Source organism: Aythya fuligula, chromosome 13, assembly GCF_009819795.1.
Source record: "Aythya fuligula isolate bAytFul2 chromosome 13, bAytFul2.pri, whole genome shotgun sequence".
NCBI classification, from domain to species: Eukaryota; Metazoa; Chordata; class Aves; order Anseriformes; family Anatidae; genus Aythya; species Aythya fuligula.
This window is the reverse complement of record NC_045571.1, coordinates 4656127-4680208: the sequence shown is the minus strand read 5'-3', so window position 1 is coordinate 4680208 and position 24082 is coordinate 4656127. Positions and strand designations below refer to the sequence as shown.

Here is a 24082-nt window from a genome sequence, read left to right as displayed (position 1 = left end):
GGAGGGGCGTGCGTGCGCGGGTGCGCGGCCCCTCGTGCCGGCGGGCGCGCGCGTGGCGGCGGAGCGGGGAGCCAGCCTCGTTGTTATTCCGCTCACAGCCGCTCTGATTCACAGGCTTGGATCATGAATGCAAGTGAAGACTTTGACGTCAGAGTTGAGATTTATCAGCAGATCCAATGGGGCAGGAATATTAAGTGCGAGGCGATGCCAGCTACCTACCAACGTTATTAGCGATGCTCGCCGAGGAATGAGGCTCAACACCGAGGGCTGGAAGGAGCGGGAGGGGGAAAAATAAAAACGGGGGCAAACGAGCTGATCCTCCAGCCTTAGAGCCAGGTAAGGCGACAGCCCCGGGCTGGGATGGGAAGGGAAAGGGCGATGCTGGCGGGGGGCTGGCGGCGGGCAGAGCCCCCCAGGGCCAGGGGGGCTCGGCAGGGGCACGGTGGGCACCGAGCGGGGCAGGAGCCGGCAGTGGGGGCTGCAGGAACCTGGCGGGGGGACGCCCTGCGGCGGCATCTTGCGAGGGAGGAGAAGGCAGGAGGGAAGGAGAAAGTTAACGCAGGCTGTCCCCAGCCGCTGCCTTCTCCTTTCATCAGCGGCGCCGCATCCATGCGAGGGCTGGCCTATTAATAGCAGCGGCTTTTACTCGCCAAAAAAAAAAAAAAAAAAGAAAAGGAAAGGAAAGAAAAGAAAAGGGTGGGGGATGGGGGGCTTTGCGCTAAAAACGGGTGACAAAAAGGTGGCCGTGCCCTGGGGAGGGAGCGGCGGGGTGCTGAACCCCCCCCCCCACACACACACAGGCACCCCGCAGAGGGGCTCGGGGGGGGGGACATGGGGATGGGGACGGGGATGGAGACAGCGATGGGGATGGGGATGGGATGAAGACAAGGATAGAGACAGGGACGGGGACGGGGACAGGGACGGGGACAGGGACGGGGACGGGGATGGAGACAGGGATGGAGACGGGGATGGGGATGGGGATGGGGATGGGGATGGGGATGGGGATGGGGATGGGGACAGGAAGGGGGGGCAGAGGAGGGGATGGGCATGGGATGCGGAGCAGGGGACGGCGGGGGGGAGCCGAGAAGAAGCCCGGTGCCCCCCCGGGGAGGCTGCGGGAGGCTGCCTGGTGCCGGGCTCCGCTGCGGGGGGGCTGCACCGGAGCCGGTCCGTGCGCCCCCCGCTCTGACCGCCCGCCTGTCCCTCTCTCCCCAGCGATGCTGCACGGCCCCGGCGCCCTGGGGGGGCCGTGGCAGCCCCCGCAGCAGCAGCAGCAGCGGCTCCCGGGGCTCGGCACCGCCTCGGTGCCCAGCGCCTGGCCCTCGGCGGCGGCGGCGGCGGCTGCGGGGGGGGGCCCGGGCACGGCGACCCCGGCAGGCGGCGGAGGAGGAGGCGACGGCGACGGCGGCGGAGGAGGAGCAGGAGGAGGGGGGTCCCCGGCCGGGGGCGGCGTGGGGGGCCCGGTGAGCCCTTGGGACATCGCTCTGTGCGCCACGGGCACGGCGGTGGCGGCGGAGAACGCGCTGGTGCTGGCGGTGCTGTTCTACACGCCCAGCCTGCGGGCTCCCACCTTCGTGCTGATCGGCAGCCTGGCGCTGGCCGACCTGCTGGCCGGGCTGGGGCTGGTGGGCAACTTCGCCGTGCGCTACCTGCTGCGGCCCCCCAGCGAGGCGGCGGAGCTGGGGGCGGCGGGGCTGCTGCTGGCCGCCTTCTCCGCCTCGGTCTGCAGCCTGCTGGCCATCACGGTGGACCGCTACCTGTCGCTGTACAACGCGCTCACCTACCACAGCGAGCGCACGCTGGGCTTCACCTGCGCCACGGTGCTGCTGATGTGGGCCCTGTGCCTGGGCGTGGGGCTGCTGCCGCTGCTGGGCTGGAACTGCCTGCGGGAGCCCAGCGCCTGCAGCGTGCTGCGCCCCGTCACCAAGGACAACGCGGCCGTGCTGGCCGTCGCCTTCCTGCTGCTCTTCGCCCTGATGCTGCAGCTCTACCTGCAGATCTGCAAGATCGCCTTCCGGCACGCCCAGCAGATCGCCGTGCAGCACCAGTTCATCGCCACGGCGCAGGCCACCTCCACCCGCAAAGGGCTCTCCACGCTCTCGCTCATCCTCGGCACCTTCGCCCTGTGCTGGATCCCCCTGGCCATCTACTCGCTGGTGGCCGACTCCAGCTACCCCGCCGTCTACACCTACTCCCTGGCGCTGCCCGCCACCTGCAACTCCCTCATCAACCCCATCATCTACGCCTTCCGCAACCCCGACATCCAGAAGTCGCTCTGGCTGGCCTGCTGCGGCTGCATCCCCTCCGCCTTCTCCTCCAGGCCAAGGACGTCCAGCGACGTGTGAGGAGCTCCCTCGCTCGCCTCTTCTTCCTCCTCCTCCTCCTCCTTTCCCCCTCCGCCGTCCGCGTTTCCCACCGGGAGGAGCCCCCCCGCCCTTGTCCCCCCAGCCCCGGCCTGCGCATCTCGCTCCATGGGCAGGTGGCCAGAAGGGAAAGAGGAAAAAAGGGGAAGGAAAAAAAAAATAGAGAAAAAAAAATTAAAAAAAAAAAAAAGGAGGAGGGAGGTGGAGAGTGGAGAAAGAAAAGAACGATAATGGTTTCCTTTAGAAATGTTATTTTCGTACACATTTTATTTTTTATTTAAAAACACAAAACACCAAAAAAAAAAAAAGAAAAAAAAAAAAGAAGGAAAGAGGATCTCCGTACGATGGATGGCGTTTGTCTCGTCTCGGGTAAGGAGGCAGAGGGCTCGGTGGTCCTGCCGCCCCCCGGGGCCATGAGTGGGGGACGGCTTTGGGAGCATGGGGGGGGCGAGCCCCATGTGTGTGGGGTGGGGGGGCCCCAAAATCAGGTGTTGCTCTGCTATGCAATAACGGGGGGGCTGCTCTGGCTGGGAAGGGGCAGCCCCGGAGAAGCACAGGGAGTTGGAGGGGGGTGGATGGGGCCGGGGGGGGCATGGTGCCTCCGTGCGATCTGCAAAGGACTTGTGGGGCTGAAGGCACTTTAGGGGACTGCCTCTATTTTGGGCTGCTGCAGGGCTGATGGCGGTGGGGACACCCAGGGAACCCACCCCCCCCCCAAAAAAAAAAAAAAAGCGATTTTTGGCCCAGCTCTCCCCCGGGCTGGCTTCCACTCTGCTTTGCACAGGGATGGGGGGGTCGCATCCCAAAAGGGATCCGGGCTTGCTCAGGTCCCATAGAGGGCTGGGCAGAGAGCACGGAGCTGCCCGTGGGCACCAGCCGATCTGCTGGGGCAGGACAGGATTTGTCCCATGCTGTGGGGGGGTCACAGCCACCCGACAGCACCGTGTGTCTGTCCGGGTCCAGCCCCACAAAGCCAAGTGCGTGAAAAAGCAGCTGAGAGCGTCCAAAGCATGGACGGGGCTTGAACTTGTTTTCTGCCTTTCAGAAGTGCCCACTCTCCTTTTTATTTTTCCTTTTTTTTTTTTTTTTCTTCTTTTTTTTTTTTTCCCCCTCATTTCCTTTCTAAACGCCTTGGGCAATGGGCAGGAGGTGCAATGTCGAATCAGTATGCATATAAGAGTTAATATATATATATTTATACAAAGTTATATATAAAAGAGTAACCTAGATATATGTACACACCGTTCTCTGCTCGTTTCCTCTCCTCTGGTTTCTGTAACTGCAGCCGGGTCCCTGCAGCTCCTCGGTGTGAGCACCCAACGCAGAGTTAGTTTAAACCACTTTTGAAGCATTGTGAGCATTTTGGAAGTGTTTTTCTACACACTGCTCTGGAAGGCAGCATTCGTTTCCCATTTTGTATTTCTGAGTGAGATGCAGCACGGGCTCATCAGCTCTGGGCACACCTTGGCATGCCCACAGTTGTGTTTTCTTGTATATCCTGCGCTCACTGGTGGAAACAGGGTAAGGTGAGAGGAGGTAAGAATAGGGGAAAAAGAAATAGGGTGAGGTGAGGAGGCAGGTGAAGGGGCCTGAGGTAACGCGGTGTGCACTGGGGTGTGGAAATCTGTGATCATTTCACTGCACCTTCCTTTCGGTGTTGTTATTTTATATTTTTATTTTTTTCCCAAAGAACATCTTTCACTGGAGAAAGGTTTGAGTGGAGATGTTGGGCATCGGTGAGGGCACCAGGCTGCTTTGCTGGATGTTGGGGCCCCCTTCTGTTGGCCGTCAGCACCAACCCTCCCAAGCCAGCAAAGCTGCATGTGGGGTGGGAAACGAGGCAGGCACCCTTCGGTGCTGGTTTTGGGGCACAGTCAGCACAGAAAAACCACGGAAACGTGGTACCCTAAGGATTTCGGTCCTGATACGACAGCCACAATTTGCTCATATCAAAAAAAAGGCGTTTTAGTTGAACCTGGTGTAACAGCCCCAGAAACCATTACTGTTCTTGGTGGGGGACAAAGTACCTCTTTCTTGTCGAAGCATCACATCTGGAGGGGGGGGTCTCTAAAAATGATCTTGATAATCATTTGTATTGATGTGTACTGACCAGCATCAAGTGCTTGCTTCCTTGTCAACAACTAATCAGCAGCTACCTTTGACTGTCAGGAGTAATTGTTCGATGCACATGGTGTCCCCTTGCAACTCCTCTCATTCATGCACAACCTTTTCTCGGGGCGAGGTGGCCGTGCTGCTGCTAACAGCTCCGTCTCTGCCATCTGCACCATTTCTGTTAAAAGTCCCATTGCTTTTTGCAAACTCGCTGAGAGCTGCCCTGCCCCTGCCCTGGCCACCCGCAGACCTGAGCCTTCCCACTCCTGCTGGAAAACTTTGCAACACGGAGCATTGCAGAGATAAAGGAGATGTTCAGCAGAGCCGGCCCACGTCACAACGGGTGGCCCACCACTCCTCTGCCCCTGGATTTTGGGGATGTAAATTTTGGAGGCTGTGAATGGGGATTGACCCCAGCGCCAAGCCAGAAATGGTTTAGCAAAGCCAGGTCCCTCCGGCTGCACTTGCCAACCCATCGGCTTGGGCTACAAATGACTGTCATAAGGAAAAGGATCTTAAGGCCAGCCAAAAAACGCTGTAGGATAAAGCACTGGAGAGGCTGAGGACAGAAGTAATCACCTTTGTAAACTCTGCTTGGTGTCAATTGTGTCTAAACCAAGGTTGTTCCTTTGCTGTTCCTTCCCCTCTCATCACATCTGCTTTCCCAGCAATGAGGACGCTTCAGAGCAATCAGGACAGCAAATTATTTTGATGTAACTGTTTTAACTTGACTGGGAGAGTTGATCTCAAAGGAAAATGTGCAGTTACCGTTCGGTCATGGTAAAGTCAAGCCCCTACGACGCACTTTATGAGCGAGTGAAAGCAAATCAATGCTGTTATTGCACTGTATCTCTATTGTGTATAATATTATACATTCATCTGTAAGAGTAATTTATTTTTCTTACTGTAAATAAAACTGTTAAAGTGATTTGTCAAGAGGCTATCCAAAAACGGGGGGAGAGGGTGTTAAAATAAACACATTTGAAGACCTGGGCTCCTGGCCCAGGTATGTGCCAAACCGCGTGTGTCTGTGTCTTCATTTCAGCTGAACCCAGGCTACTACAGGTTTACGCTTTCCCTGACCTGGGCTCAGGCAATCTGGGCCAGATTGGGTGGGTTTTGGGCAAAGGGCACCCCTGGGTCACGCATCCCTTTGGAGCCTTCAGCAAAGCCTCCGGGACAGAGGCTTTTCCAGCAGAAGGCCGTCCTCTGCCATCTAATTACCCAGGCGGTCAGGGATTACATACCCTTGGGAATTAATAGATCTTTGAGAGCTGGTTTCTCTAAAATAAGGGTTACAGAGATATCACAGCTCTGCGCTGCTTCCTCTGCCCCTGGCCTCTAATAAAAATCCGAGCATCACGGGGCTGATGACTCCTCCCGCAGCAAACAGGCTCGGCGAGCTGACAAGAAGCCGAAATGAAATATACTTTAACCTCTTAAAATATTTATTTTACTTTTTTTTTTTTTTTTTTTTTTTTTTTTTTAATTAGCACATGCATAAAGTGTCAACAGTTCGGGATTATGTCATATGACGTTTTAACAAATGTAGTTACAAGCGGTGCTTCGGCTCTCCGCAGGCTTCCTCTCTACGCTGTACAGAAGAAAGCTCGTCCCGCGACCAGCGTCGTCCCTACCTTTCTGTCCTAGTGTCACGACAGGCAGGACACCCACAACACCGGGGAGAAATACACTTGTTCACACGTAGCGACTGTGTACGGTAGATAGATACAAGCAGCAACATCTACTCACCTATTGACTAAGTGCACGTGGTTAAAAGACCCCATTAGACAGTGAACGACTCTTTCTTCTTTAATGTCAACTATATAATAATGGAAATCAGGTTATGGCCTGCAATGTGTGACCCTCCCGTGGGAGAGATGCCCGTCTCCCGTCAGCTGCTTCTATCAAGTGGTAAATTGAAGGAAAAGCTGGTGGTATGTCTGCCGGTATTAAAAAAAAAATGAGCCTTTTGGAGCATCAGGGCATCCCTGCCAGCTGATGAGCCCCCCCGATGCCAGGCACGAGGTGCCACCAGGACATTGTCCTTGTCCCTGACATGCCACTGTGCCTTCCCCTTGGAGACACCCTGCCCTGAGCCTCTCCAGCAGGGTTGGGGAGGCAGAAATGCCCTTTGCCAGCCTTTCCCAGAGGTGCTCGTGCTCCTGCTGAAGGTGGTGGAAACCCATGGCTTCAGTCCTGCATCTGGGGGTGGGAGGAGGAGGAGAAAGGCTCCCCAGCATACACCCTGGGACAAACCCACCAGCAGGAGCATGTCTTGCAGCAAAGCAGGGATTCTTTTTTCTGCCCTTCCCGCAGCCCTGCTGTGTGCTTTTGGGGTCTGTCCCCTGCCCAAGGTGCAATGCTTGTTTTTGCCCCCAGAGACGTGTGGTTGCCAGAGTGGGTATCCCTTAGGTTGGCCAAGATTGGAGTAAAAACTGATGCAAGAACTGCCCTGGGATAAAATCTCAGGTGCAGGGAAGGAGGAATCCTGGTGGACAGCTCAGGGTTTTGTCCAGGTTTTCGCCTGGGCGAGGGCAGGCCGAGCATCACAAACACACACCAGTGCCCAGAAATGCTCTGCCCCTTCCCCCTGGCAGGGGACGGGCACACTCACTGCCGGACTTCCACCACCCACTGCTCCAAACCCCCAGGAGCTCCTTGGAAATGCAGTGGGGATCTCCAGAAAAGGCACTTGTGTCAATGATAATCCCACCCCGCTGCCTGCCAGCTTCCCCTCCTGCAAGCCCCATGTTTGACCTGGAGCAGGATCCACGCTGCGGCACCGACCCAAATTCACACCAGAGGGCTTCTGCTTCAGGATCCACCAGGCAAGCCCCCAAAAGGGAGTCTATTAAAACAAGGAGCCATCAACCCCAAAACAGCCCTAAAAATGCGTTTCAGAGCAAAAGGTTTCTTTTTGGTGGGGATTTTCTTTCTTTGTCCTAAACTGCTCTGATCTGCGAGGAAAGGCACCACAAAGGCCCCATTTGTGGGAAACTGGACAGAGCTGAATGCAGAGCTGGAGCTTCTCAGGGTAAAACCAGCTTTGGTGGTGGTTCTGGGATCCAGGCTCATACCAGGATGGCTTTTGGGAGGCCAGCAGTGGCACCTCTCCTGCTCCTCCAGAGCACCTCTAGAGGAAGCAACAGTCCCTCCACGTGCATCACGGTAACTTCACTGGGCTCAAATCCCACTTTATTCCTAATGCAGGAATTGTATGGTTAGTTTTTCCATGGCAAGTGACTTTCTGCTGGGGAAGTGTTCCCAGCTGAGGCATCAGGCATACACAAACACCCAAAATGGGTGAAAATTCATGGGATTTGAAGCACCTGAGCTGAGGTGGGGCCTTCAGGGATAAAAGACCTTCCTACAAGGGCAGGAGACCCTGCTGAAGTAGGACTTGGTGTGCTTTTTGTTTTGTTCTTGTGAATTGGTTTCTTATAAACCCAATTTTGGAAGTGTTATGGTGACAACTGCTCTGTTTTTTTTTTTTTTTTTTTTTTTTTTTGTTTTTTTGTGGCTAGCTGGGAAATAACATTGGCTCTGATTTTTCTCTTGCTTCTCTAGCAGAAGAAGGCAGAATGGATTTTTTTTTCTCCTGGCAATTGTGTAAGTTTTTTTTCCCTTGGTTTTATCTTTGTGGGGGGTTTGTTTATTTTTAGATCCCACAGCTGAGCTACCCCAAATCCATGGGTAACTTCTAAGGTGCTGGCCTTGTGGTGCCAGTGTTGCATACACACTGCAAACTGTGGACATCAGTGGTGCCAGCTGCATGTCCTGATTTTCTGCTGTTAGTTCACATCTTAAAGTTCACATCTTAATCTAGTATGCTTAATCTTTATTATATTTGAGGGTAAAAAAAAAAAAAAAAGCAAAGGAGCAACAAAGCTGGGGGGGATGTACCCAGGTTGCTAGGGTGGCTCTGCAGGTTGTGGTGCTACAAGCCTGAAGAAGGGGATGAAGCAGAACCGCAGACCCACCAGGATGGATGAGGTGCTCCACAGGCACCTCCACACCACTCCCTGGCCCCAGACAGGCTCAGGGCTTGTGCCCCTCTCCCTGGTGTCCATCTACCTACTTCTCAAAGACCTCCTGTGGCAGAAACCTGTCTGAGTCCCTCCATCTTCACCTTCCCTGAGATGTGATTTAACTTTGCTGCCACAGCTCAGGCCCAGCCCTTGTTTCAGTCTGACAGTGGCATGGGGACCAGGCTGCTGTCCCTGCTGCCCTTCCTTTTTTAACCTACCTGAGATACTCTTGCACAGAGTGGTGGGAGTATGACCAGCCACCCAAAAATGACAGGCTGATTTCCTTCCCTTTCCTCTACCATTTCAGTGCCTTCAGCTCTGTGGTAATTCTAGCATGGAGCCAGTCCCCCAGGGCCAACATGGTCCCTTGACATTGCCTCCACAGGTGAGGAGTGCAGGGCTCACTTCCCACCACGTGGGCTCACAAGACCCCGGACACAACAGTCAACAGCAGACTTAAGCATGTTCTGCTAAAAGCACAAGGCTATCTAGGGACCTCTGTGAGGAGAGATGTCCCCGGGGGAAGGGGAAGATGGTTGGTCTGCCATTGTGTGGTGTTATGGAGGGCTCTGTGGCCTCAGAGCCCTTTCTCAGCATGGGACAGAGATTAAGATTGATAATGTCACATCAACGTGTCCTTCAATGGACACCATAGCCAAGTGTGTCCCATATGGGAAGAGCCTAAGGGCATCCTGCAGTGTGAGCCTGTCCCTTGCTGTAGGCCCTACCTTGGCCTGGTGCCGCCACCACCAGGATGGTCCCCAGCCAAGGGACCTCCTGCTGCCCCTTCTGTAGGCAGGGAACTGAAAGCTTTGGGGAAAATCCTCCCTCTGAAGCATGTCCTTTCCCCATCTTCCCAGTAAAATGCAAGCACAACTCTCACCTGGAGAAAGTGAAGCCTATGTGAGTGAGCCTGGGATCTGTTAAAAGATTGGATTCACTAAAAAAATCCCTTCTGGTTCTCAAAGACTGAAGCATTTCAAAGCCTAGGCTTAGGTATAAACCCTTGAAGGAGGGGCATCACATGGACTGCATGGGCATACCAGAGGAGCACAGCCCCACGTGGCATGGGGGGAGGCTGGAAAAGGCACCCCCAAGGGAACAGCCACCTATATGGGGGCAAAACACGCTGGTTTTGTCACTCCCATGCTTTGCTCAGGCACTTCTGTGGGGGGATGGTGGGGAGATTGGAGAGCCTCCCTGATGGCAGGGGGATGTGGTTGTGGTACTGGTTGTGGGGTCACCAAGGGAAGGGACAACGGTCCTTGAGGTGCTGCTGCCCAGTCGGGAGGGTAAATTCATGGGTATGAGAGCAATTGTACATTTGTGGCTTCTAAAGTGCAGTGCAGGTCATATGGTCTTTGCTGTAAACTGTAAGCTCCTCAGGACAGAGTTCTTGTCCTTTTTTTTTTTTTTTTTTTTTTTTTTTTTTTTTTTTATTCTGTAAAGTGACATGCCAGTCTAGAAAACTTTACCCCTAAGTAACTACTACTAGAGAAAAACAGGAATGATAAAAACCAAAACCTCCAAAACCAGCCTAAGCTCCCCTTGCCAGCATCCTGTGCTGGAGGATGTTCAGCGAGCGGATGGGGAGAGCTGCCCTCTGTGCTCCATCCCCAGGGACATGGTGTGGGGCTCCTGCTGGCCACACACCTCTGGAAAGCACCCTCCAAAACAGCACCTCTGCTGCTGCAAAGCCTGTCTCCCTCTGTGTGAAACCTCCTTTTGTCATTAAAGGAAAGGTGTTGATGCTCTGCTCCCAGAGGAGTCTGCAAGCTTCTGTTTCAGCTGTCAGGGCCTTGAAAAGGACGCACACGTGGAAAAATTAGTGGGAGGAAATCTGAGGGCTCTTATCTGGAGGGAACTCTCTGGAGAAGCTGTGCTCAGTCTTGTTTTGCCCAGGAAGTCTTCGTCCTGGTGGCAAGCATAAGTGCAAAATCAGGAGCCCCCATAGGCAATGATGCTCGCTCCTCCCCAGGTCTCTGCCTAGGGTGGCAAACTAGAAACCACCCAGTGCCTTTTGATTCCTTCAGGACACTTATCTTCTAAGCTGCCAGCACCAACAGCAAGCCCAAAGCTCACCTGAAATCAAGGAGAAGCTGGGATGTGACCACTACCAAACCTCCACTGACCTTCACGAGACTTCAGCTAGACCAGACTTCAGAGCTGACACAGCCCTCACAGACAGCGTACCATGGGCACCACAGTCTCCAAAATGTCCCTCATCAGGTAAACCTGAGGTGCCTGAGAGATTCCTGATGGACCTCGGGGACTAGAGTCTTCTGCTAATATCTCTAAGCAGACTCAAACCAGCTTATTTATTCTTTGGTTGACTCAAGCCTAATTCATTTGTATGCGCACCGAATACACTTCCCCCTGTTGGCAGCCTTTTATTTATTATTTTTAATCTGTGCCCATAAATTGGCAAGGAGGAGAAGGCAGATAAAATGGCAAGGGGAGCTCTCAGGAGATCAGTTGGGCTCATTAAATGTTTGGCACTCTGTGATTATCTGCTGGCAACGAAACGTCACTGCCGTATTTTTGCAGGGAACGCGATCCCTTAATGTACAGGAGGATCTCCTCAGCCCACTTCGGGTACACTTGAGAGAGAGGAGCAATTCAATCATCTGTGACCTGGATTGTATTTTTTTAATGGCTGCCAAGTTAGATAAAAATATTTAAATATTCACTTTTATATCAGCCCACATGGGGATTTGAGCATTTCAGGTTGTATAATGCGGCATGGCCTACTTTTGGAGGAGTATACAGAAATAGGCACATATGTACAAAACACGGAGTGTGCAGCATATGGGTCAGCCAGCCAGAGTTAATTAGCACGGCACAACCACCTCCAGCAGAGCTAGCCTGGCCCACACCACCCAAAGAGCTCGTGTTGGGTTTCAGAGGTGACCTGGTCGAAATTAGGTGAGTATGTCTAAAATGAAGACGGTCATCCTCAAAGGTGCCTGAGCGTGTCGAGGCACCACAGAGGCTGCTCTGCCAGCAGAGCTGGCCTTGTAGGAGTGTGACTGGGGCTCTCAGTGCCACCAAGTGCTGCTCATCTGCCCTGCGATGTTGCCAGGAGAGCACATGTGCTATGGTCAGGCCAGAAATGGGTGTCCACAGCCTGTACTGGTCACCTCTTCACCAACTACATGAGAAACCAGAGCAACGAGCTGCAATGTGGACGTCTATCTGGGGAGGCCACCCATGGATCTGCCTGTTTGGGGTATCAAGACAGCTTCAGTGCAGCCAAGGCCTGGGAAGAGCTGGATTAGGGTGACTGCAAGCAGTGGGCAGTGCCAGGAGGGTACAGTCCTGCTGGCTTGCTGTGTGAAAGGGGATGGTCACTAGGGGCTGGGAGCTTCCTTGGGCAGAGTGTGAAGGGTGAGGATGTGCTGGGACACCCAAGAATGGTGTAAGAATGTAAAGCTGTGAGAAATGAGGGTGAGCCCTGCTCTCTGCCACCGTGAGGCTGCTCCACCAACATAACCCATGCAGGGCAAGCAAGGCTTCAGTGTGTGATTGTCGAGTGCTTTGCCATGCGATGGCACTGACCCTAATAACAGCATGGATGATGGCTCCAGCCCCCAGCACTACAGGGTTGCTAGGAGGTGGTGGGTCCGGATTGTCCCTGCAAACTCCTGCTGCTGTTGGGTGCTACCACAGCAAGTCCCTCTGGAGTTATTGCATGGCTGTTGTGCCAGAGCACAGCCAGGGCCTGGGGAAAGACCTGGCCTTGTGGGGGCACTCGGCTCCTCTCCAGCTCCTGCCACAACAGCTCTGCTCCCCAGAATGGGGATGCCCACAGACCTGAGGGATGAGCCAGCCCCACACGTCCCCAAGGCCCTTCCCTGTCCCCGTGTGACAACAAGATGTCCCGGCAGCGTTCCAGCCCTGCATGGGGTCCCCACGAGCACCCCAATGGCTCAGGGCAGCCCCTTGCTGTTCCCTCCAGGGGAATTCATCTCTTGCTGAATTACCCCAATAACCATTCTCTTTGTACATGCAAACAGCACAGTGCTTGCTTCTGTATTAACACTGTTCCACACTAAGTACCAATAGCTGGCTGCTTAAATGTTACTCTGGATTGTTTTTTGTTCTTTTTTTTTAAACAAGGCTTCCTTCTGATCTCTCTCCAGGTCACATCCCAGCTGCTCTGCAAAGGGACCCCCGCTGTGACATGGTGGTGGGTCCAGTGGGATGGGCACCAGGACCAGACCAAAACCCCACGGACTTTCTGTGTAGCTCCTCCAGCCATGCTGATGCCAAGGGGCATTTCCCTGGAGGAAACAGGGAACCAAATGCAGGTCTGTGGCCCGTGACAGGGCAGAAATGGGTGCAGAACCACTGCCAGCACCAACAGACTTCGCTTCCAACCTTAAATCCTTCCCCAGACACTCTGGCCCTCTCCTGCACCTGGCCCAAGCCCTGCTCAGCACTGCATTGATGCCTGTTGGGCCAGACACTGTGGCCGAATTTGTGGTGGTGGGGGGAGAGGAGCCTGCCATGCTGCTGGAGTCCCATCTGGAGGAGTCAGTGGGGTGCAGAGAAATGGGAAGTGTCGCATTAAACAAAACTGATAGGCTATTTTGTGTTGCTCAGCACAGGCAAGGGTTCACGGCGATGTTTCTTAGTAGCTAAGCTGGGGGCTATGCTCATTGTGTCTCACCACAGAGGGTCTCTCTTTTTCTCCTGAGGAGAAACGAGCACATAGTCAGGGTTCAAGACCAGCAGTTCTCAAGGTAGATATAAGGAAGCATCAGCCTCCCTGAGCCTTTTGGGTCCCAGCCAAATCCTCCCATCTGCTTTACAGGTCGATTCACTCCCAGGGACTGGGAACATTATCGATGTGCTCACCTACCCAGCTGCTGGGGAGGTGGGCACAAAGTCCCCAAAAGCGATGCAATGGGTAGGATTCAGGTTTCTCCCCCATTTTGGGGCTCACAGTATATGGGAATACGAGAGAGGGCCAGGTGGCTGTGTCAGATGGCTCCGCGCCTGTTCCTGGCCCGTTCTCTGCTGGTGGGGAGCCTCTTCCAGCCCTCTGCAGATCCTCACCCCTGGCTGCGATATTTTCAGTATTTCACACCCATTTGTTCTGCACCCCCAGCCCTGCGAATCCTCCCTTAATAGCTGCGTGAAAAGGCAGCTATGAATCATGCTCTATTTTGATGAGCAAACTGGTATTTTTGGCACGGTGGCGGGGCCCCGTTCCTGCACTCCCCACCAGTGCCGTGCTTTGGGGACGAGGAGCAGGCGGCATCAGGCCAGTGCCCCGGGACGGGATTGTCCTTGACTGTACTAGTGGCATTAGTGGGGCTACAAAGTGCAAATCAAGAGAGCGAGACCGAGCATCGCTCTGTTTTAGTGGTTTGGGTTTACCTAAGAGCAGCATTTTTTCTTTTTTTTTTTTTCTTTTTTTTTTTTTGTCAGATAAAACAGCAGTGTTTTAGCAGTCAGGCCAAGGGTTGCAGGGCTTTTGGGACGTGGCCCCCAGCCCCTTGCCCCCAGGACACACGTGTGCCAGCTGCACGAGCCTTGCCTTCACACTTTTCTCCCAAAAATCTGGTCCCGAGGATGGGAACGGGCTCAGAGGTTGCGAACACCTCGGTCTCCCCGTTACGCGTTTAACATCTAGCTGCAAAAGCCCTACTGCCTCGTGGTGTCGTTTCCCTAACAAAGCCACCCTGTGGCCGTGCATTACCAGTGCCAGAGCATTTCCAGCATCATTAAACGCGGAGGTGCTGCTAATTCCTGGCCTCACCGCCCCGGAGGCGCGTCCTACCCGTGCACAGCCTCCAGCGCTGCCCGACATGGTTTTCGACATGGTGTAAAAAGCAAAAGCTCCTGAATTAGCGGGGCTGATGGCGGGTGTGGGCACCCAGGTACGCACCTGGAGCGGAGCAGCTCCCCGCCAGCCCGGTCCCGGCCCCCTCAGTCTGACCACTCGTTATCGTCCAGCTCCGAGTCGTCGTCCGACTCGCTGTACTCCACCGCGATCCGGCGGGACAGGATGGTGGCCACGTCATTGCCCACGGGCTCTTTCTTGGCCTCTTGCTCCCACTGCTCCTGGACTTTCCGCAGCTGGATCCCTGCGTTAGGAAAGGAAGGGCTTTAGGGGCAGCATCACCCATAAACGCGTGTGACCACCCCCAGTTACATGGGCTGGCTGGAAGGGGGGCAGTTGTGTGTGATCACTAAGCTATAGCCGTCTTCCTTGGCTTCCACCCAACCTTGAGGGTGTTGGAGCTTCCTGGGGGCCAAATCTTCCGTTCGACCTGAAGATTTGCACTGAGCAGGAAGGAGGAATGGGAACGACCCTGGAGAATTGCATCAGCTGCAGTCTGAAAGGAGGCTGGGGACCCAGGAGTGCTGCCGCGGTGCCCCAGGTCACCTCCAGAGATGGGTCCCACCTCACTGGCAGTGATGATCCAAGTCAAAGAAACATCACAGAAGGGTTTGGGTTGGAAGGGACCTTAAAACCCATCTAATTCCAGCCCCCTGCCATGGGCAAGGACCCCTCCCACCAGCCCAGGCTGCCCCCAGCCCCATCCAGCCTGGCCTTGGGCACTGCCAGGGATGGGGCACCCACAGCTAAAGAATCTCTTCCTTGTACCTCCTCTAACCCTACCCTCTTTTGGTTTTAAGCCATCACCCCTTACCCTATCCCTACACCCTCCAACAAAGAGTCCCTTCCCAGCTGTCCCACAGCCCCCTTTTGGTACCAGAGCCCCCCACCCCGCCTCACCCCTGCGGATGGCTGCCAGCAGGTCGCTCCGGGCGTCGCTCATGGGCATCAGCGGGATGGCCGGCTTCCGCGGCTCGGCGGCAGGGGCCGGCGGCGACACCGAGTGTGCCGGCGAGGCAGCGAGCGCAGGGGGCCCCGGTGGTGGTGGCGGCGGGGCCACGGGGGGGCCCATGGGGCCGGCCTGCGGCGGGGAAGCAGAGTAGGGGCCGGGCGGCGCGGGGGGTGGTGGCGAGGGCGCGTAGGATGGGGGAGCGGCCGCACCGGGGGGCAGCGCTGTGGGGGCCGCCATGGGGCTGTCGAAGGCGGTCTGCGCCGAGGGGATGACGGGCGGCGGGGGCGGCGGGGCGGGCGGCACGAAGTACTCTGCCATCGGCACCGGTTGTGGGCTGTGAGGGAGGAAGAGGCGTCAGCAACATGAGGAACAACGCTGCCGGATGCCCCTCTTTGCCCCAAACCCTAGGGACTTACCCAAAATCCTTGACCAAGTGCGGCCTCGGCCCGTTCAGCACGGCCTCGGGGGGCTGCGGCGCGTGGGGCGGCTGGGCACGGTTGAGGCTGTTCTGGCGGCTGCCCGCCGGCGGGCGGTAGACGTGCTCCTGGGGGGGCACGGCCGCCAGGACCCCCTCCTTGTGCTCGGCCGGCAGGTGGGCGGCGGGGGCCAGCAGCTGCGCCGGGTGGTTGGGGCTCGCCGGGTACGAGTGGTCGGCGGCGTCCGAGGCATAGGACCTACGGCGAGGGGAAAAGCCAAGGGTCGTACGGGCGGGAGGGGTCGGGGTGGGCAAGGAGCAGGTTTTGGGGTGTTGGGGGGTTGAGGAAAGCAGACAGAAAGCAGAGATGGACAAGGAGGCAGGGAGGGGAGGAGGGGATGCAACGGAGCTGGACCAGTCTCCTCCCTTGGCTCCTAGAGCTCTCTGACTTAATCCCAACGCCAAGGTGCAGGATGCGACCCCGCTGGGCACCGGGATGGTGCTGTGCCTGAAGCTACAAGGGCACGGGCTCATCACCCCCTCCTTGCCCCCAAACCCTTCCTGCTGCGGGCGGTGCCTTCCCCCATGGACAGAGGACAACCAGAAGTGCGTTCCCCCAAGGACGAAGAAGAAGACAACCAGAAATGCCGAAAAGCAAAGGAAACCCAGTGAGCTGAAGGCGTAATAGGTAAAACCTGCCTATTGTCTGGGGACAGTGATCCTTCCGATGACGCCATGTGATATGGGGATGGTGAGAACCTGTTATCGGGCCGAAACTCTTTATCGTATGCCATCATGTTCCACTCCAGGCGCCGGTTGCGGGCTTTCCGCACTTTCTTCACCTCCCGGGTGGAGTCCTCCACCAGCCGCTGCTCCTGGGGGCACACGAGCCACAGATCCACCTCCACCCCACGTCCTGCAGCCCTTGGGTGACGCCTGGGGGGGCATCGCCCCGCTGCACCCACCGCGGTGCCCACTCTGTGCCCGCTACCTTCTGCCTGCGCTTCTCCTTCCTCTTGTCCTCTGTCGCCTGCAGCATCTTCTCCTTCCACAGGTTGAAGAAGTACGAGGGGTCGGTGTAGAACTTGAGGCCGTCCTTCTTGTCATCCCTGGGGGGAAAAGAAGAGGCTATGAGGCACGGGGGAGGGAATCCCAAAAACATTTCAGTGCTAGCAATGGCAGTGCATGGATGGAGATGCCCCCCGCAGCCCTTCCCACCATCACCAGTTCCACCAGCATCCCCTGGTCCCTACCCTGTCCCACCTCATGCCCCTTTTGGGGCTTTCCACACAGGTTTTCCACGCAGCCCAAGGGCTCCACAGAGAGCAGGGACAGTGGGGCAGCTGCCTTGGGCATTCGTTCCCCCAAATGAGACCCCATCATTCTTCTGGAGAAGACCCCTTTCCCCCCATAGGGAAGTTTGGCATGATCACAGCTGTAAGCTGGTGGACCTCCATGAGCATGTCCAACACGGAGCTGTGATTACCTGCGCTGTGGTTACCTCACCACATCAGGATCCTGCGGACATGGCACTAAGGGACATGATTAAGTGGTGGGATTTGGGAGGTCAGGTTCACAGAACCACAGAATGAGTGAGGTTGGACAGGACCGCTGGGCACACCTGGTCCAACCCCTGCTCCTACAGGGCCATGCAGAGCGGGTTGCCCAGGACCACGTCCCGATGCTTTTGAAGACTTCCAAGGAAGTCCACAACCTCTCTAGGCACCACAACTGAAAACAGGCATCGCAAATTAGCACCAGGGCTATAGCACATGTAAGACTGATGGTTGGACTCGGTGATCTCAAAGGTCCTTTCCAACCTAGGTGATTCTGTGGTGCGGGGCCACCCGTTCCAGGTGCCCTGTGGTGGCACAGCCACGGGGAAAACAGCATTTCCAGCCCTCACCAAGCAGCAAAGTGGCTGCACACCCTGGCACCTCTCCTGGAAGGGTCCCCAGGGGTTCCCCACACTCTGAGGAGCGTCGGAGGGGCTGCCCCACCTGTACGGCGTCAGGATGTTGAGCGGCGGGGGCTTGTCGCAGCGCTGGTACATCTCCATCACCGGGTTGGGGATGGAGTTGCGAGAAACCACCTGCTGGTTCTGCACCGTGGAGCTCTTGAACGCCTTCCGCATGTTGATGTCCTGCAGAGAAACTGGGGGCATGGGGCAGGGAGGGGATGGATGTGGGGTGGCCTCGCACCCGGCACCAGGCACGTGCCTCCCAGCCCCAAAACCGCCCCGGGCACGGTGCTACCCGCCCCGTGGTCCTCACCTTCCTCCACGGTGGAGTCCAGCTGTGTCACCTTGATGACCAGCAGGTCCACCCGCTCCTGCAGTGAGTTCATCCGCATGTAGAAGCTGTTGGCCTCATTGAACAGCTCCCCAAAGATGTCCTCAGCATGCCGGCCTGTCAGGGGGGGACATGAGCTGTGACCTGGCACTGCGTTACCCATGGGGACACCAAATCCTCCCCACACTTTTTGCATGCCAGCAGCTCCCTAAGTACATCATTCCTCTTTCTGGGCATATTTTAGAAAGTTATCTAGTTCTGGAGGGGCAAAAAAGGCACTAGAGGGAGAGCCTGTGCCACTCTTTCTATTTTAATTCAATATTCAGGAGCAAAATAGGTTTCCCCTATTACATGTCCCCGCTCGCATCTGCAGTGCTCTCGTCCTTCCCTTTGCTGCAGGAATCAGAGATGGGGCAGGAAGGCAGGTGGAGACTTGGACCTTTTATACAGAGCTATCTTTCACCTGGAGTATTCAAGTGGCTCCAGGAGTGCTCTGCATTAAAAGAAGAGGGTTTTAAAAACCTGAATAAGTAGCCCGACTGTCCTATTTCCAGACAAGTCAAGAAATGAGGAGTACTCAAAGAGAGCAGCGATGGGAGGGAAGCGGGTCTTAAAACACCCTCACATCCTCCCTTTGGACCTGAGCATCCTCCTTTCTTTATTCTCTGGATAATTCCCACCCAGTCAGGGGCTCTTTGACCAGTATCAAACTGGGACAAGCGACCACAGCATCCCAGCACCCTGGCCGTCCCCAGTCCCAATGCAAGGTGGCAGCAGCCCCTAGGGGGATGTCCCCGGGGGACACTGAGCTGTGACTTACTGAGGCTGCCCAGCTGCTTGATGATGGCAGCCAGCGTGCTGTTGGTGACACACTCCAGCTCGCTCGTCACCCCCTCGGGCAGAGCCCCCCGGCACAGGTGCCGGGGCTCGATGTTCCTCTTCACCAGCGGCATGCTGCCGGCGAGCGCTCACACTCTCCTGGGCGAGGAAAAAAAGAGGAAGAAACGACCCCAAAACAGCTTTTTCCATTTGCATTCCCTCCCTTCTCTCCCCTTTCTCCCCAGGGGACTTATCTGGGACACAGCGGTGACGGAGCTGGGCTCAGAGCAGAAGCAAACCCCCACGTGCTGCAGCCCCTGTGATGGCCCCACAACACCCTGACCCAAAGAGGAGCGAGCGAGCGCCTGTAATTCCATCATTTCCAGCTGACTGCAAAGCTCCCCGAGGTTTTCTTTTTATCTGTGCTCACACCACGCCGACCAGGCCACCGTGTCCTGCCCTGCTCCCCCCCCCGCAGCATCCCTGCATGCCCCCACACACTGCCAGCCCCACGTTAGCCATCCCCGTGCATCCTGGGACCCCCCCATCCCCATCAACATCCCGTAAAACGCTTTGGCAGCGGAGGGAGAAGCTTCCCAGCAGCGATGCTAACAGCTGGGAGCGGGGCAGCCAGGCATCAACGCGGTAATGCCGACCACGGCAGGAGCCAGAAATGTGCCGAGCTCGCATTTTTTGGCCCCGGCGGCGCTGCACAGAACAGTTTCCCATTGATAGTGCCCGGCTGGGCTCCCCAGCTCGGCGGGATTTTTCTAATGCAAATGCAAGCTGCCCCGACCAAACAGCACAAAACTTGTGTCTAAATCATTAATACCGAGCTTCCGAAAGGGCCGATTGTGCTCCTGCAGCACAATGGCAGATGCTATTCTGCCTGCCGAGCTTATTCCCTCCGGCGCTTCCCAAAGCGAGGGAGAAAGCTGTTAATGAGCCGCTTGTGCCCAGCGATGGGAAAGGGGAAAGGGGGAGCCTTGAGCACAGGTGGAATTTGGCCAAGACTAACTCGTTATTTCTTCTACGTGTCCAGTGTGGGCTGAAAAGCAGACCCCACCGCTCCGGGAAGCGCTGCAGGTGGCCAGGGGTGCACCAGCACCACCAGCCAGGCAGAGCCACCCCCCGGTGACACTAAACCTGGGCAGCTGCAGGCCGTGAAGGGCCACATTGCCATCCTCAGGTGGGCTCTGCCAGCCCATAATCGTCCTCAGCAGCCTCACCTGGGGCCCACCGCACCCCTGGGCCAGGTTATTTAAGGTTGGCCAAGGGCTGTGGGTGCTCCCTGAGTGCTGCTGTGGCTGTGCCCTGGTGGATCTCAGTGCTGTAAGTAGCTCCTGCCATGGGGACAGACAGAAAAAAGGCCACAGGGGGCTGCTCCTGGGCCACTGATCCTTCCCCTTGGGGGTGCTGGAGGCTCACACATGCGATGAGTGGGGCGGTCTCAGCCCCAATCCTTTGGGGCAGCGAGGACCATCTGCAGCTGACACAGGAACCATAGGGCTGAGCTGTGCCCACCAGCCCCTGCTGAGCCCATCTCTAACAAGCTCATTTCCCATTTTCTCGGCCAGGGGAAGGGTCAGGCCCTCCTGCCAAGCGGAGGAGAAGCTGGCTGCCCAGCCAGATCTGCATGGGCTGCCCCGAGCCCCAGCACATCCCACCGGGAGCACCGCCTGCGCCTCTCCCCCAGCCCTCTGCCTCCGCCAGGAGGCTTCAAAAGCGAGCGCTTTGCTGCGAAGTGCGACATAACACGGCTAAAAATATTCCTGAAGAGTTTTATTAGTAAATGCCACAGTGTTTTTTTTTTTTTTTTTTTCCTTTTCCTCCCCCTTCTGCTGCAAAGCACTCCAGCTCGAGGAACGGCGCTTGGCTAAATTGCCTCTAAATCACAAACCCCTCGTGAGGCCAGGCTCTGCAGTGCAAACCTTAGCCAAAAAGCCTCCTTAGGAGGATGCTGTAAATGCGCCTGCCTCCTTACCTTGTGGTTGGAATAAAGAGCTGGTCCTGCTGCTTTGAAACGAGCAGGCTCCATGTTTTTACCTAAACTGTCTCTTTACAGATATGCCACCAGCGCATGCCAGAAAGTAATTGGCAAGTAGGTTTTCACAGGGATGATTTCCTGGGTTTTTAGCTGATGCAAGTTTTCTGGATCTATGCTAAAATAATGGGTACCCTAACAGCAAATGGGAGAGGAAAAGGAGTGGGTGAAGCTACGTGGGAGCCTCCTCTGTCACTCTCCATGGTCTGCAGGAGGGCTGGGGATGGGGCAGGGGAAGGGCAGCACCGACCCCGTGTGCTTTTTGGCTGGAAAAATCCCGGCTGGCCCGGGAATCACGCCTTGTTTTTAATGATTGCCCATCACCAAAGGAAAATCTTTCAATGCCATTTCTCCCTTTCTGTGCCCAGCTCATTAAAGGAAGGCTGGCTCTCTCCCTCTCACGCCGGCAGGCTGTGTGAACGGGACGCTCGCTGCTCAACAAACTGGCCTTTTTCTCCCCGAAATAGAAGGCGCTTTGATAAACGTGAGGCAGCCTCAGCAAGCAGCAGGGGTCTTTCTGGGCACCGGGTGCTTGCTGCTTGGGAACAGCCGTGCTCCAGCTGGCAAAATCGCGTTGCCCTGCAGTAGATGGGCAGCTCTGCAAAAAGCATTCTGGCTTTTTTTTTGTTGTTGTTATTTTTTTTTTCCTCCTTTTGGCTCGAGGGCTGTTGCTTGTTACTTGTCAAGAGCTTGGCATCCCCGGCTGATTTGTCATCTACCAGAAAATGGAGGATGAGCATCTTTGGTTCAGAACTGGGCCGAGGGAGATGACAGCTCGAAGCAGAATACGCTTCAGCTCTGCTTTTCTCCGTGGGCTCTCCAGCTCCTGGGGAAAGGAGCCGGGCATTTGGGGACTCGGTTGCATCACAGGCGCTATGTGCAAGAGCCCTCGGCGTGCCCTGTGCTTGCAACAGAAGAGCACGGCACACGTTAACCTCCTGCCTGCCGTGCTGCCCAGCATGAACCAGGCATGCTCCCGAGGCACAGAAATGCCATCCAAACACCTTTTTTCCCCCCCATTTTTTCTCACCCAAAGCAGCAGCCTCTCTAAAATCCAGGCAGCACAGCAATCGAGGGGTGTGCCCTGGCGCACTGAAGTTTTGGGGATGAATTATTAATTCTGCCATCGCTGACCTGCCCGCGCGCCCAGGTCCTGCGCTCCCTGTCTCCAGGCTGGCTGCTGGATGCCCGGCACAACCGAAACAGCCCCAAACTACCCCAAAAAAAAGCATCGTTCCCCATCTGTGGGCATGTCATCGCCGTGACACCACCGCCAGGCAGCAAGAGCTGGAGTTTGGAGCGTCGTTACCAAAGCTCCCTGCAAGAAGCTGAATCACCGAGCGCCGAGGCCTGGGCTCTGCACCCTTGGGGGGGGTGTGAGCCTGCTGGGGGGGGCTACAGACCCCGGGGGGGGGCATGCACAGGTCCGGGTTATCCTCTGCAGCAATGCATGGCAGCGGGGCCCCCCCCGGTGCACAAATGGGAAGCGAGGGAGGATGCGAAGCGAGGGCCCCTCCCCGGCGTGCAGGTCCCCCCTCCATGCGGCAGTGCACGGTGACAGCCCCCCCCCAGGCCGTGCGTGGGTGCAAAGCCCCCCCCACACACACACACACAAGGCTACAAAGCGGCCAGGACCCCCCCCCCCCCCCCCCCCCAAGGATGCAAAGCCATGCCCACCCCCACCTGGCAAGGATGCAAAGAGGCCTGACCCCCTCCCCACCTCCCCGTTCTCCATGCGAGGATGCAAAGAGGCCCGGACCCCCCCTCAAAAAAAAAAAAAAGCTGAAAAACGGCGGAGGATCCCCCCCCTCCAAAAAAAAGCTGCAAAGTGACAGGGACCCCCCCCCATGCAAGGATGCAGAGCAGTCCAGCCCCCCCATACAAACCTGGGGGGGGGGGGGCACCCCCGCAATACAAGGATGCAAACCGGTGGACCCCCCCCTCCCTACCCAAAAACGCAAAGCAGCGCCCCCCCTGCAAGCAGCGCGGGGCACCCCGATAAAAACCTGCAAAGCGATGGGGGGGGGACCCCAAATCTCCCCTCCAAACACCCCCCGCTCCCTTTCCTCCGCGGCCTCCCGCTCACCTCCGCCGGCTCCGGGCTGGGGGGGACCCGGGGGGGGGTCGGGGGGGGGGCTCCGGGGCTGCGGCCGCCGCCGTGCCCGGGCCGCCCCGCTCCGCTCCGCTCCGCGCCGCTCCGCAGTGCGCGCACGGCGCATGTGTCCCCCCCCCGCCGCCTCCGCCCCGCTCCGCCCCGCTCCGCACGGGCGGCCCCGGCCCCCCCCAGCCCGAGGTGATGCCCCCCCCCCGCCCCCTTCCAGGCAGCGTGAAACCCCCCCTCTTTTTTTTTTTTTTTCTTTTTTTTTTTCCCTAGGATGAAAAATACACCCATTTTTTTTTTCCATTTTTTTTCCCCATTTATCCCCTTTTTTCTTTTCTTTTTTTTTTTCCCTTTCTTTTTTTCCTTTATTTATTTATTTATTTATTTTTAAGGGCTCAGAGTGCCCAGGCAGAAATCCTGCAAGAAGGCCAGGCGAAGGATGCTGGAAGGATGCGCCCAGGAGGTTGGGCAGCAGCTCGGGCACCATCTTCTCGGCTTCCCTGTGGTCACCTTGTGGCCGCCGCCTCCCTCACGCTTCCCCCTTGCCCTACAACATCCCCGCACCCTGGGCATCCCCGTGGGGCTGCCATCAGCCCAGTGCCCCCAGCAAGAAGCCCCTCGGCACCGGGCGGTGGAGCCTTGGTCCTCTCCATGCCACGTGCTGGAGCCGCCCTTGTCTGGTTTTGTGTCACCCATCAGGCTGGAGGCGTGGGTGCAAGAAGCAGGGCTCGCTTCTCCTTTTGGTGTTTTGGAAGCTGTGGGGCTTCCAAATCCTGCTGCACCCCTGGCACTGGGTTGTCACCAGCTGGCGAGGCTGTGCCAGGAGGCTCTGTCCCATCCCCTGGCATTTGGTGACACGTGGCCAGGCTTGGAGGGTGCGGGCTGCGTGCCCTGAGACCCCACACAGCTCAGCCATCTGCTCCACACCATGGGGACGGGCAGAGGAACGCAGCACAGTGCTCCTGTCCGTGTGTTTTGGCAGAGGGTCCTGCCAAGGGAGGCCTTTGCATACCGCCTCTGCCTTTTTCGTGCATCGTGTGGGTTGTGCACGGCCCTTCCCAGGCCATTCCTGGGCTGGGGGCGGCTCAGACGGTGCCAGGAGT

The 24082-nt window shown here is 56.7% G+C and overlaps 2 protein-coding genes across 2 annotated transcripts; one reads left to right on the top strand and one right to left on the bottom strand.

Moving 5' to 3' along the window:
• Window positions 1–1217: 1217 nt before the first annotated feature.
• LOC116494475 (G-protein coupled receptor 12-like) lies at window positions 1218–2485 on the top strand. The gene has a single exon (XM_032196390.1). The coding sequence runs from the start codon at window positions 1218–1220 to the stop codon at window positions 2343–2345; it is 1128 nt and encodes a 375-aa protein (XP_032052281.1). The 3' UTR covers window positions 2346–2485.
• A 7457-nt stretch (window positions 2486–9942) lies between these two features.
• LOC116494568 (wiskott-Aldrich syndrome protein family member 3-like) lies at window positions 9943–23050 on the bottom strand. Its single transcript, XM_032196496.1, has 9 exons — window positions 22965–23050; window positions 18836–18993; window positions 17998–18132; window positions 17725–17878; window positions 16716–16833; window positions 16424–16599; window positions 15726–15983; window positions 15258–15643; window positions 9943–14601 (listed from the first exon to the last, which is right to left on the bottom strand). The coding sequence occupies exons 2-9, from the start codon at window positions 18966–18968 to the stop codon at window positions 14444–14446; spliced, it is 1518 nt and encodes a 505-aa protein (XP_032052387.1). The 5' UTR covers window positions 18969–18993; window positions 22965–23050; the 3' UTR covers window positions 9943–14443.
• Between the last annotated feature and the right edge of the window lie 1032 nt (window positions 23051–24082).